Below are 13,179 nucleotides of genomic sequence, written 5' to 3'. Positions count from 1 at the left end.
ACCTTTTTAATGTTAAACTAAAGTCACAACCAATCGAGCCGATCTTAATCGATAACACACTACGCGTATTTTATAAATTTGCTTTTGGTTCCAGAGATTGCTCTTAAACAATCTCGATAAAATGTATAACCTTTTGAGGAGGATAAAATACACAATATGAATGTAAAATGGATCTCGAAAAATAAGATGACAGTACTCAGTACATGCCGTGGCCCAAGCCCAAAACAATGGGTCATTTTAACCTACCATTTTTGTAATACAGTATAGATAGGATAGCCATACAACTATAGATAGTTTATAAATAGCCATACAGTTATTTTAATCTGCAGTTATGTATACCTATCTTTAATACAGTATAGATAGTTTATATATATATTACGCATGCAAATGCGTAACCACCAAAATTTCAATGCTCAACTAGCTACGTTAAATGTTCAAAAAAGTCAACGTGAAAAATGAGGTAAGAAGATTTATTTAAAGATACCATAAGTCATACCCATGATACTGCTGGAGTATCTTTGAAGTACAAAAACATTGTATAGTATTATGTAACACTTGGAATTGTTTTTGGGTCAACTTCCAAAATACATTATTAAAATTGGGATATGCTAAATACAGCCCTAAAGGTTGTATTTAACGTGCATAAAAAAACTTGTACCTTCCATATTAAAAGCTCGTCCCTTGATTTTAATGGTAAATGTACAAACAATTTATGCACCTTAAACACAGCCTTAAGGGTTGTATTTAGCAAACCCCATTAAAATTAAGAAATTTTCACCCAATCGAGTTTGAGCTTCAATTTTTAAAATATTAGCTTCTAGTTTAAGTCTTCTGCATTGTTTCTTTTTTAACTATCTATACTTGTATGGCTATCCTATCTCACATATATCTTATCTTAGACAAAAACAAGTAATATTGTATCTGTATTGTGTGCCTTTTATTCTGGCTTCAACAAGAACATCTTTACTTCTTTAGCCATTGGATTTTGGAAATCGGGAGACACATATACAGAGGGACATAATTTTATTTATTCTTTTTACCATATTTACAATTCGTGATTTGTGCTTTTTCTTGTATGTTTTCAAAAGATCATAACATATGACTTCTAACTGAACAACTTGAACTGGTGAATTCATTAAACTAGAACATGTTGGCATTGAAAATTAAGGATATTGTGCATTGGTGCCTATGTAAATAGGTTCTAAAGGAAAATGTATTAATATGAACTATGAAGAGATAATTCATAGCATTGACAGATTTTTCGAATTTGTGTGTTTGTTCATTCTCCGGACTCTCTGACTTGTGAAGAATATATAGTGCCTATATAAGTAAGTACTACAGAAAAAAGTATTATTATGAACTATGATGTGATAGTTCATAGGTAATAGAGATTTTTGAGTTTGTGTTGTTCATTTTCCCAGACTAGTAACTTAAGAAGACTATATAAGTTCTACAGAAAATCAGAAACATGTATTAATACGAACTATGATGTGATAGACTGATAATTCACAGAAATAACAGATTTTTTCAAGTTTGTGTGTTTGTTCATTCTCTTAACTCGTGACTTACAAAGACAGGCGGTAGGGGTGCTGTAATTTTAAACACCTGCAAACAATCATGAATGAAAATCTAAATATATTCAAAAAAGTCAAAGATTAAATTCGATTCATATTAAAGATATAAAGAATCTGTAGGAATACATAACTGCAGATTCATTTTTCTAGACCATATGGTTTTGGGTTTGTCTGACAAGTGACAACCATGTTCTGGCTATCAAGTACTTGCATTATACCCAACCCCCAGATTAGATTGACTTTAAGCATCAAATAAGTTATTTATAACTTCAAAAGTGATCTGAAACATTTGCATCTAAATATAAAATTTTCAAAAGCTGAAAACAAGAAAAAATCCTTGCAGATTTTGCCTTTCGAAGCACAACATTCAACATTTCAAAATCCAAAAGAGAAAAGCAGATTAATGAGAAACAAAAACAAGGATGTTCTGCAGTCGAAACTCGACACATGACATTGAGTAGGTTGGATGCTTAAAGATTTAATGTAGAAAAGCTAATTATGGATTTTAAGGAGCTTGAACAAAAATAGGTCAAAACAACTCATTTCATGGTCGGTTGAATCGTATGAACATGGAATCCAATGGTTATATGAAAGATAGTAAATGAGATTGGTTTTGAAGACTTATTGTAACTTATATAGATATGATAATGAAAAACCTAACAAAAGTACATTTAATAGTTGATGCAAGGAGCAATTATAGATGTGAACATGTCTAACTTTCAAGCCTCATAGGCTTTGAACTTGATTATTTGAGGATTAATTATACAATGGAGCTTTTAGTATCCAATTGGTTTATTTAACAGATGTAAATCTTTATGATGTTCCAGACTTAATATTTCGGTTCTTTTTAGTTCTAATTCTTCTGCTTCCCTAATCACTATCTTGACAAACATTTTAAATTAATTTACTATAAGGACTGTTATAGTGATCCAACTTCGCATATGCGGAACTAACTTATTCAAGAGTTAAGACCCACTTAATAATCAACACTTGTACCCTTGTAGCCGTGCCTTGATTACTTATATAAGTCACACAACTCCACAACAACTAAGATCTCCGACAAAAGGTATTTCGGCTTATTTTAGCTACAGTCTTTCGCTTCGATCATGAAAAACATCACATGGGAGTACATGTAACAATTTGAGTATAATTAGAGGAATACCTCTTTCGTCATCGGGTGACAAAGGACTAGCTGATGAGCATGCAAGTAGTACCCACAATCTCCAGGAACAGGATTCGTAGGCCTGTGATACCCTCTAAAAAAATTACAGAAACATTAGTTGACTAAGGGCTCAAAGTAGTAACAAAGATACCATGAATAGTAGGAAACTGGAACAGAGCAGCAGAATTTTCTTAAAGTATGATATACAACCACTTGAACCTTGAAAAAGACAAAATACAAATACTAATTTGTAGAAACTCTGACAAAAGCATGTTTGCACTTACCCATCTTCCGCTACTGTTTCATCTACAGTTTCAGGATCAAAACACTTCGGTATCCCACCAGCCACATAAAGTGGGTCACCTGACAAATTTAAAACGAAAGATATTAAAAGTTTAATCATCAAAAAGAGAATATAATAACAGGCATATAATAACATGTCTAGGACTTAACAAGTTTACCTATCAAAGGATGGCCAATGAACGAAAGATGAATTCTGATTTGGTGGGGCCTGCCAGATTGAATCTCCACCTACTCGCATTGCCACAAAATACATAAGCATTCAAATTACCATTGAAATAAGAACATAAAAAGAAAAAAATGTTTTGCTAGATTGCAACTTTTCTTGCAATCAAAATTTAAAGGGAGATACAATAACTCAATAAGTTACACTCTAACAAAAACATCGAAATAGTAGTTTATTGACCATCTATTTCAGTGGGCATACAAGTCACACAAGAGTTCCAGCATACGATCAATGTAAGCAGCAGCTAGGCTACCGTGTTCTTGATAAGAACAAACACTCGATCACAGTAAAGAAACACGATTTAAACAACTAGAAACACAAAAGTCGGCTGTTTATTCAAATATTCCACAACCGAAGAAGTCAGCTATTAAAAGGGATATCTGAAGTTCGAGCCCTCAGTCGCTCCTAAGACAGAATATGAAAATAAGAAAAGAAATAACAATAATCTTCCACACCCTAATGGGGACGCAACCCCTTATTTAATTAGACTAATGATAACCTAACTTGGCTGGCAAGAAGTTAACATATAAACTAAATAGCTTTTAATTATTTAACACTTAACCACCCTTATCTTACTTTCTGTTGTAAACACGTCACCATCTCCCAGCAGTCAGATTCGTATCAATACCCCCGTCGCGAAAACTCACCTTGTCCTCAAGGTGAAACTCCGGAAACTGTTTGCAATCTCCTGATACTTTTCCCAAGTAGCCTCCTCCACTCGTAATCCTTTCCAAGCTATCAAAACCTCTGCATTCGCCTCCACTTTTCGAACACCTAACACCTCTTCTGGTAGCATGAGTACAACTTGCTCCATATCCTTAGGCAAGACTTCTTCCACTGATTGAGACCCAATAACTTTCTTCAACTAAGAAACATGAAAGACATTGTGGATTGACGTTTCTAGTGGCAATTTCAATCTATAAGCAACTTGCCCAATTCTTCTATTACTTCAAAAGGACCATAAAATCGAGGAGCTAGTTTTTGATTAACCTGATTGCCACACTTGTTTGCCTATAAGGGCGTAACTTTAAAAAAAACATATCACCAATGTCAAACTCCACCTCCCTTCTGTTGCCATCTGCTTGAGATTTCATTAGTTGTTGTGCCCTATTAAAATGGACCTTCAATTCTTGTAGAACACGATCTCTTTGGAGCAAATACTGATCAATATCAAAGGTCAAAGCAATGCCTCGATCATAAGACACTAAATTAGGGGGATCGTGCCCATACAATACCTTAAAGGGAGTCATACCAATAGTCGAATGGAAAGACATGTTATACCAATACTCGGCCCAAGGTGACCATTTAACCCATTCCATCAGCTTCTTAGATGCAAAACACCTTAAATACGTCACTAAGCTTCGATTGACTACCTCAGTTTGGCCATCCGTTTGAGGATGGTAAGCCGTACTCCTTTTAAGATCAGTCCCCATACATTTAAACAATTCCTTCCAAAACTTACTAATAAATATAGGATCTCGATCAGAAATTATTGACCTGGGTATCCCATGCAACCTAACAATCTCTCGAATAAATACCTCAGCAACTAAAGCAGCGGTATAGGGATGTTTAAGAGCAACAAAATGCGCCGACTTGCTCAGGTGATCAACCACCACCAAAATCACACTATACCCCAATGATTTAGGTAACCCATCAATGAAATCCATTGTTAGATCCTCCCACACCCGGGTTGGCAACTCCAGAGGTTGTAAAGACCTGCCGGTGATAACGTGGAATACTTATTTCGTTGACACACCGTGCATTCAGACACCATCCTTGCTATATCCTTCCGCATCCCCACCTAATAAAAATCTCTTGACAGTCTTTGATAGGATTTTCGCGTTCCCTCATGCCCTCCCATCACACCACCATGAATCGTACCAAAATCTTTAGCAGCCACATCTGACGCACTTGGTAAGACGAGTCGTCCTTGATACAACAATTCATCATTCTAAATTGAATAACCTGCCATATCTTTATCCCCGTCCTTAATCCTTTCTTTTAATGCAATCAGCTCTGGGTGTTCTTTTATTGTTTTGACCACGTCTTCAGCTAATCTCAACCTAGTGATAGATAATTCAGTCATCTCAAAACTTTCCCCACGTCGTGATAGTGCATCTGCCACACCGTTCTCTGTACCCGGTCGATAAGCAATATTGAAGTCATACCCTGATAGTTTCGCAATCCACTTCTGATGCTCACCCGGTACTACCCGTTGTTCCAATAAATACTTTAAACTTCGTTGATCAGTTAATATTGTAAACTTACGCCCCAAGAGATATGGTCTCCACTTTTGTACAGCCATCGCAATAGCCAATAACTCTCGTTCATAGATAGATTTTAATTGTGCTCATTCACCCAAAACCCGACTGAAATAAGCAATTGGACGTCCCTCTTGCATCAACACCGCCCCCACCCCATGATCAGAAGCATCTGTCTCCACTGTAAAACTCTTTAAAAAATCCGGCAAGGCTAAAACCGGTACCTGAGTCATAACCGTTTTTAACTCTGTAAATGCCCTTGTCACCTCATCTTACCAGCAAAAACCATCCTTCTTAAGCAAATCAGTAAGTACACGTGCTATCTTTCCATACCCTTTGACAAATTTCCTATAATACCCTGTAAGACCAAGAAACCCCTTAACTCCCGTACATTTTTAGGAATAGGCCAGTCTACCATAACTGCAATTTTTGAAGGATCAGCTTGAACTCCATCACCAGTTACAATATGCCCCAAATACTCAATGCGCTCCTGCCCAAAAACACACTTTTTATGGTTGCAAAATAATTTCTCCGCCCTTAGACACTTGAAAACAGAAGTCAAATGTCCTCAGTGCTCTTCCCATGTACGACTATAAACCAATATGTCATAAAAAATACCAACACGAACTTACGCAAATATGGTTTAAATACCCGGTTCATCAATGCTTGAAACGTCGAAGGCGCATTTGTTAGCCCAAATGACATCACTAAAAATTCATCTAAAATCGTTTGTTAGACTAATGATAACCTAACTTGGCTGGCAAGAAGTTACCATATAATTAAAATAGCTTTTAATTATCTAACACTTAACCACCCTTATCTTTCTTTCTGTTGTAAACACGTCCCCATCTCCAAGCAGTCAGATTCGTATCAGTTCTAACTCATCTACCGACATAGCACCGTGATTGAATCATCTAACCCCACAAATTGTTGAATTAAATATTCGTGTCTGTTGTTTCATCTGGCATTTCGCATTTGTGATTAAAAAGAAACAAATTTTACTAGTTCAGAACACATTATATATGACACAAACATTTTATTATTATTCACTACATTTATTGTTCAGAAGAAATGATTAAAGTTGGTGATATACATGTTTCTTGACACTTGATCAATCCTAATCCCTTATTCTAAAAGTAACAATATATCAGACTAGGATCATATATTCAGATATATAAGCACATAACAAACAACTCTAAATCTTTAAATCTCAGAACCTGAACAACTGTCTGGTTATTCTCTACATCTCTCCTCAGAACATGAACTTTGCTCAATGCTGGTTTCCCTAAAAGAAAAAGACATAACAAAAGAAAAAGATAATAGTCAACATGAATACCTATATAGAATGAAGTAAGCTAAGGGTCATATATTAACTAAACACTAGACCTCAAGAATTTCAAAAACACTGTAAGCATATATTTTTATACATTCATGTTTGATATATAAAATCCTTGAAGGGAAACAAAAGAAAAACAGTATGTACTTATAAAGGGAGAAACCTGAAGGAGAAGCAACATATAATCCTTTAGCGACTCCTGGATATTTCAAGGTTCCGATTGGCTGATCAATGACAACCTGTAACATGATGTGTTTATATTGTAAGCATGAGTCAACAAATGGTACGAGTGTATAAAATAATAATAATGTTTAACATTACATGATATGGATAAATTAAAGCAAAAAGCAGAAAATAAATTACAAGAACTAGATCAGTCCAGATGCTCCACCTCATCCTCATTTATAACTCCACATGCTAATGCCCTGTATATCTTAGACATTTTGCCCACGTGATTGACCTCATTGTCAGATTTTCTGTCCACACAAGAATTATATTGGCAAGGATCAGAAATTGACAATGAAGAAAATATCAGTTATGACTTGTGACCAAGGACACAAGATCTGATGTGCTAAAATAAAAAGGAATATGTTACTTCTACTAAGTAGTAAGTACTAACCTGTTTCCGACAACCGCAGATGTTTTGTCAGCAAAGAGAGCTGCCAGACGAGTTTTTGCAACCTTCGTCTTTGCACAAAGTAAGATTCCTGTTGGGGGGAAGAAACAAAGAAGAATGATTGTGCATTACAAAGATATTTGAGCAACAAACACACACACACGGCATCCTGCATCACACTTGTGTCTCAAGTTTAACTTTGATCCAAGCCACAACCACTTGGTTGGAGATACACCTTGGATGCCACTAGAATATCAATCTTCGGTTTTCTTGATGATACCTTTTTCAAGTTGGAAAAAAACACCAACCACAACAGACACAATTACGCTTCTCCGGAAAGAAAAAAGCTTGTTCTTGATGATACCTCTTTGGTTATAGTCTTATTGACTATGACCAGAATAGAAATTACTTCCACATAAATTTACAATAAACCTAAAGTGCAGTTAACACTGATAAACTGTTACCTGATGTGCCTCTTCCAAGCCTATGAACTGGAACAGGGCATGATTCTTCATCTGATAATGATGATCCTTGATTTTTCATACGCCATTGGAGCTGTGTCAGGACTGTTCGCTGCTGAAATAGTCCCCCGGGTAAAACTTGTAGACCAGATGGTTTATTTAGAGCAATCTGAGCAAAATAAATGAACAGCTAAGCCAACATTTAAAAATGAAAAATCATTAATAAATTCACTATTAGCATTACATCAAGCTTACTATCAATCAAGTACCAAATGATCGTCTTCAAATAAAACTTCAAGTAAGTGTGGCGCATACGGTTCTCTCCAAGGAAGTCTATGATACACAAGTTCTGTACGAGCCCTAATAAATAGAACTGTGTCAGACAATCTTATACCTTATTTATTGTGAAGATATGAAATTATATCTTCATCACCGATAAGCTAACCTTAAGACAGTCGTAGGATCGGCAACAACTACACCATCAACTGTTATCTGCAAGTCATGGAAACCGTCACCCAAATTAACACTATCCTGTTCGTTGATACCCAATCAAGAATTCTCAAACAGTAATAACATTTTCCAAAAACCAACCTGACCATTCTCGATCCTCTGCAACCAACTGTTCCATTTTTAGTAGTATAAATAGTTAAATACTGGTTACCACCACGCACATATAATATAACGGAACTACATTTCACTTAATAATAGATCAATTCATTGTTAAAAAATTGCAAAGATATGTGGAATTCAACGTTTACACTTGAAATTAAAGGGGAGGGTTTCAACAGTCTCTCAAATATCAGGGTATGTTTGGCGGAGAGCTTATAGAAGCTTAAAATTTAGCTAGGGGCATTTGGCTGAGCTTACTTTTATAGCTTACGCTTATAAAATATAGGGTAACAAGCTAATATTAATGTTAGTTTTATAGGCATATGAACTTTTGGTGAAAGATTACGCTAATAAGCATAGGCTCCAAAAATGACCTAATCGGAATTCTACAAGAGCCAATAAGCAATAAGCTTCAAACATAGGCTCACCCAAACACCCCTATTCCAAGCATTTCGTTACGACTCCAAGTACATTACCAAAGACCTAAATACAAATAAAAGCAAAAAAAATAAGTAAGTAAGTAACTGCTCAGTGCCGCCTTCCGCAGGTTTTTGAGCCCCAATACCTCGACGGTGTATGGGGGAGTTTAAGATGTAGGCAGACCTTACCTCTACCTAAGTAAAGAGGTTGCTTCCAGTTTCTACCTAAATGGTAGAAAAGGCCCTCCAACCTTTGCATGGAATGAGGATCGAACCCATGACCTCTGTTTCCAGAGGCAAGGGTGTTTACCACTGATCCAACCATGTTGCTTTTAAATACAAATAAAAGCATACGCTCTAAAAACTAACAAAAACTTTGATTTCGAATCATGAGAGCCGGCAGTATCATAAAACATCACAAGTTTATATCTTCAATGAACAGTTTCATAAGTTTAAGCAACATTTAAACTCGACAACGTCCGCAAATGCAAATGCACATTCTCCCTCTACGCAACTCATTATAATATCGGATTCAATAAAAATCATAAAATGCCTGTTGTTTCAGTACTTTAATTCGTAGAAATATTCGACTTCTTATCTAAGCGCTATGATTCAAAAAACTAATAGAACATTATGATTCGAAACATAATAAACTTATATATTAAAAATAGAAAGCGAATTATATTTATACCCTAATAAAGGAGCTGAGCTTTGATGCTTAGCGGAGTAGTAGTCAATTAAAGTCAAACCTGCATATATATAAAAATATTGAGATTTTACATTAATTTTAGACAGTAAATTTGTGTGTAAACAGATTTAGATATAGAGGAAGAAAGACAAGGACCGGAATCAGGTGATCGGAGAATGTCGCGGTAAGTAAGGCCGTCATTGAACTCCGGCCAAGGTTTACCAAACGACGTCGTTGGAGATGGAGTATAAGTTGTTGTATCTGAATTTTTCATAGCCATTCTGTTACATCCACTTTAGCTTGTTTTCGATTATTCGCACATACACGGGTTTTTCTTTTCTTTTTGCTTAAAAACCCCTCCTAGTTACTTTTTTTTTTTTTCTTTTTTTTTTTTTTTTTTTTTTTTACAATTTGATAGAGAGTAATTCATTAACTTTTTTTTAATTTCATCATCATTTTAACAAGTGAGTATAATTTATTAATTCTTTTTCAGTTGTAAGTCATTGAATTTCATTTTTAGTTTATTGAGTCCCAGGATGTGCATACATCACGGGTTCGAGTCTTGCAAATAGTGAATTTTTCCCAATTATCTGAATTTCCTCTTAAAAGGTATTTGGGAATAATCGTGTGACTGTCACTGATTGCAAAAGGTGGTTCCGTGAGTAATCCTAATAGCATTTCAAAAAAAAAAAAAAAAAAAGTATAATGTTAGATTTGGTAGGATTATTAACTGATTTTTTTTTTTATAGAAATATAAGATTTTCTTTTTTAATTATGTTGATGGAATGATTTGTAATTTTAAATGAAGCTTTTAGTAGAAATTAAAACTTATATTATAAATAAGTTGAACTCAAATAAATCAATAGTTAGTTTTGAAAATAAGTTAAGCAATTTGTAGGAAGCTAAGCTTATTTTTATGGGTTTTGTTAAACGAAACCTTAATGTTTCGTTAAGATTCATTAAATAGTTGTATATTAATCATAAAAAAAATGCAAAAAATTTTAAAGAAAATATAAGTCAATCTTTAACTTAAAAAGAAGTTAAACCAAATACACCTCATCAAATAAAGTTTACAATATATCATCTGAATGATCAGATTAGAAAGTCATTTTAATTACTATTGTATCAGGTTATCAACCAAACATGAAAATTAAAAACACATTACTGAATGAATCTTTCTAGACACAAACAAAGCAAAACCATGCTAAGTAGAATTTTGGATCTTTCTTTAAAGTGGGTTCTTGTTGTTACTTGTTCAATGTAAAGTATATTTTCTTTTTTTTTTAACTTAAAATAATTTCTAAGTTTGATTAGTCTTGATTTATGTATACATGAAGCTACATGAAGTAAAGTAAATATTGGCTAAGTTACATGAAAATTCAGCATCACATTGGTGTGTTTGATTTGAGAGTTTAGACAAGGAAATGAGAAATGAAAAAGTGATGGTGTGTAGCTTGTAACAAACCTGAAAGGGTGTCCAAGACAAACCAAAAAATGATTGGGTTTTAAATCACATTTTTGTTTAGCTCATTCAGCCATTCGTTATATATCATATCTAGATGTTAAGATCTTATGATCGTGTCGACCAATACAATCCGAATCTATATCAAATTTTTGGATGCATAAGATGTGTGTAGAATCTCGATTCTGATTATAAGATCTTAGGGCGATGGCATCGGTTGGAAGTTGGATGCAAGCAGGCACCACCATGGAACATCGCCGCCAATGACCCACCATGCGTGGTGGTGAAGAAATGTGTGGTCAGACCATGCAAGTGAACTTGCGCAGGAGTGAGGATTAAGGCAGTGTACCGGTTGGTTTCTCTCTTTTTTTTTTTTTTTTTTTTTTTTTTTTTTTTTTTTTTTTTTTTTTTAATCACATGCAAAAAATCCAAGAATATAGATATAAATACAAGATTAATATGTATAGATGCTATGTTGAAGACGAATAAATGAGGAGCGGGCCACTTTTTGTAAATTATTATAATTATTCAATTTTAACCCTAAACTATTATATATGTTTTCTTTTTTTTATTATCTCTTTCTGCGAATATATTGTTATTATAGGTTTATTCTAATCTTTTTATTAGAAAAATTATATTATATACTATGTAATGATTAGTATAGAAAGTGATATTTCTACAACAAAATTTAACCATCTACAATTATTTCTGCATGATATAGTTGTACACTAAGGAATAAATTGTGTACCTTTGTTGTAGATGTCTAAAACTTGTTGTATGAATATGACTCTCCGTTTAGTATAAGTTTATGTTCTAAATAAAATGAGGTAGTGAATGGTTGGATGCCAACAAAATTTAGATGAGCGGTGAGTGAGTAGTGGAGTTGAAATGACATAATGTGATTAGTTAGAAGTGTGTGATTGATTAGTATGGAAAACACTGACAAGCTAAATTTCTTTATAAAATCATACATTAACCGATAAATTACTTTTATGAGTAAAACTAAATTATTAGCATCATGTTTTGGCAATTTAAATTCACATGTTTGGTTTTCCACATTCGTTTTGATGTCCACGTGTTGAACAATTAATAAACTTATCACACAATTAACACGATTAACAACTGATATGAATTATAAAACAATGGCATCTCAATCAAATCGGAAGCTTAAAACAAGTCGTTATTATCGGGGCCTTTTCGAGTAACAAAGCTATTGATAGTCTAAAAGAGACTTTATTTTTTCAATCTAATTAAATGCAAAATTTAACAAATATCAAACACTAATTTGAAATGATAAATAATTGTTATTTTATTTAATCTTTTATGTGATGTTTGACCATATATAATTTTTTGCATAAGTTAAGCTTTAATAAACTTGTTTTCGCTGAAGCAACTATCACCTAATTAATAAAACTCAATCTTATGAGTATTCGGACTATAATAGTTCCGACGAACAGTCACTCGTTTCTACATAATCATATGCATAACTAAAAAATATGAGGTCTTCGTATACTTGGTGCCTTTAGCCCTTGCTTCACTTGCTTTACCCTTAAGTCACTACCGGAAACACATAAATAAATTAAAACATATAGATTTAATCTTTCTATCTCAATTCGATCTTACGATAGATTTGGATGTTGTGTCATTTCATCAAACAATAAGTCAATAAGTGATGCGAAACAAACCTTTTGTTTTGAAATATTCGTGTATTACCTTAAATTATACATACATATATATAACCGATAATAATAACCAAAACCATATTCGGATCAACTAAAAACCAACTGGATTGGATAAATGGTGAGAGCCCTTACCTGTGGAAACAAAGGTTATGGGTTTAATTCTCATGCCCAGCAAGACTGAAGGTCCTTTTCTACCTTTGGTAGAACCTAGAAGCAGTCTCTCTATCTTTGATAGGGGTAATGTCTACATATCAACCTCGTTAAAGACGGTATTGAGACCCAAAACCCGTGGAAAAAAACATTAGGAGTTACTTTACTTTACTTTCTATATTCCGATCAACTACTTATTCAATTCGCATCAAGTAGTTTAGGAGTAGAGTAGA

At 34.0% G+C, this 13,179-nt stretch overlaps 1 protein-coding gene across 1 annotated transcript; it reads right to left on the bottom strand.

The window, feature by feature from the left end:
* Window positions 1-1,448: 1,448 nt before the first annotated feature.
* LOC122585667 (RNA pseudouridine synthase 5) lies at window positions 1,449-9,961 on the bottom strand. Its single transcript, XM_043757796.1, has 14 exons — window positions 9,809-9,961; window positions 9,656-9,713; window positions 8,528-8,555; window positions 8,382-8,428; window positions 8,206-8,296; window positions 7,940-8,105; window positions 7,479-7,566; window positions 7,251-7,335; window positions 7,023-7,098; window positions 6,741-6,808; window positions 3,198-3,267; window positions 3,021-3,099; window positions 2,737-2,830; window positions 1,449-1,605 (listed from the first exon to the last, which is right to left on the bottom strand). The coding sequence occupies exons 1-14, from the start codon at window positions 9,930-9,932 to the stop codon at window positions 1,546-1,548; spliced, it is 1,134 nt and encodes a 377-aa protein (XP_043613731.1). The 5' UTR covers window positions 9,933-9,961; the 3' UTR covers window positions 1,449-1,545.
* Window positions 9,962-13,179: the final 3,218 nt, after the last annotated feature.

This window comes from Erigeron canadensis, chromosome 1, assembly GCF_010389155.1.
Source record: "Erigeron canadensis isolate Cc75 chromosome 1, C_canadensis_v1, whole genome shotgun sequence".
In the NCBI taxonomy this organism is placed as follows: domain Eukaryota; kingdom Viridiplantae; phylum Streptophyta; class Magnoliopsida; order Asterales; family Asteraceae; genus Erigeron; species Erigeron canadensis.
Note: the sequence above shows the minus strand (reverse complement) of the source record. Positions and strands in the feature narration are given on the sequence as shown.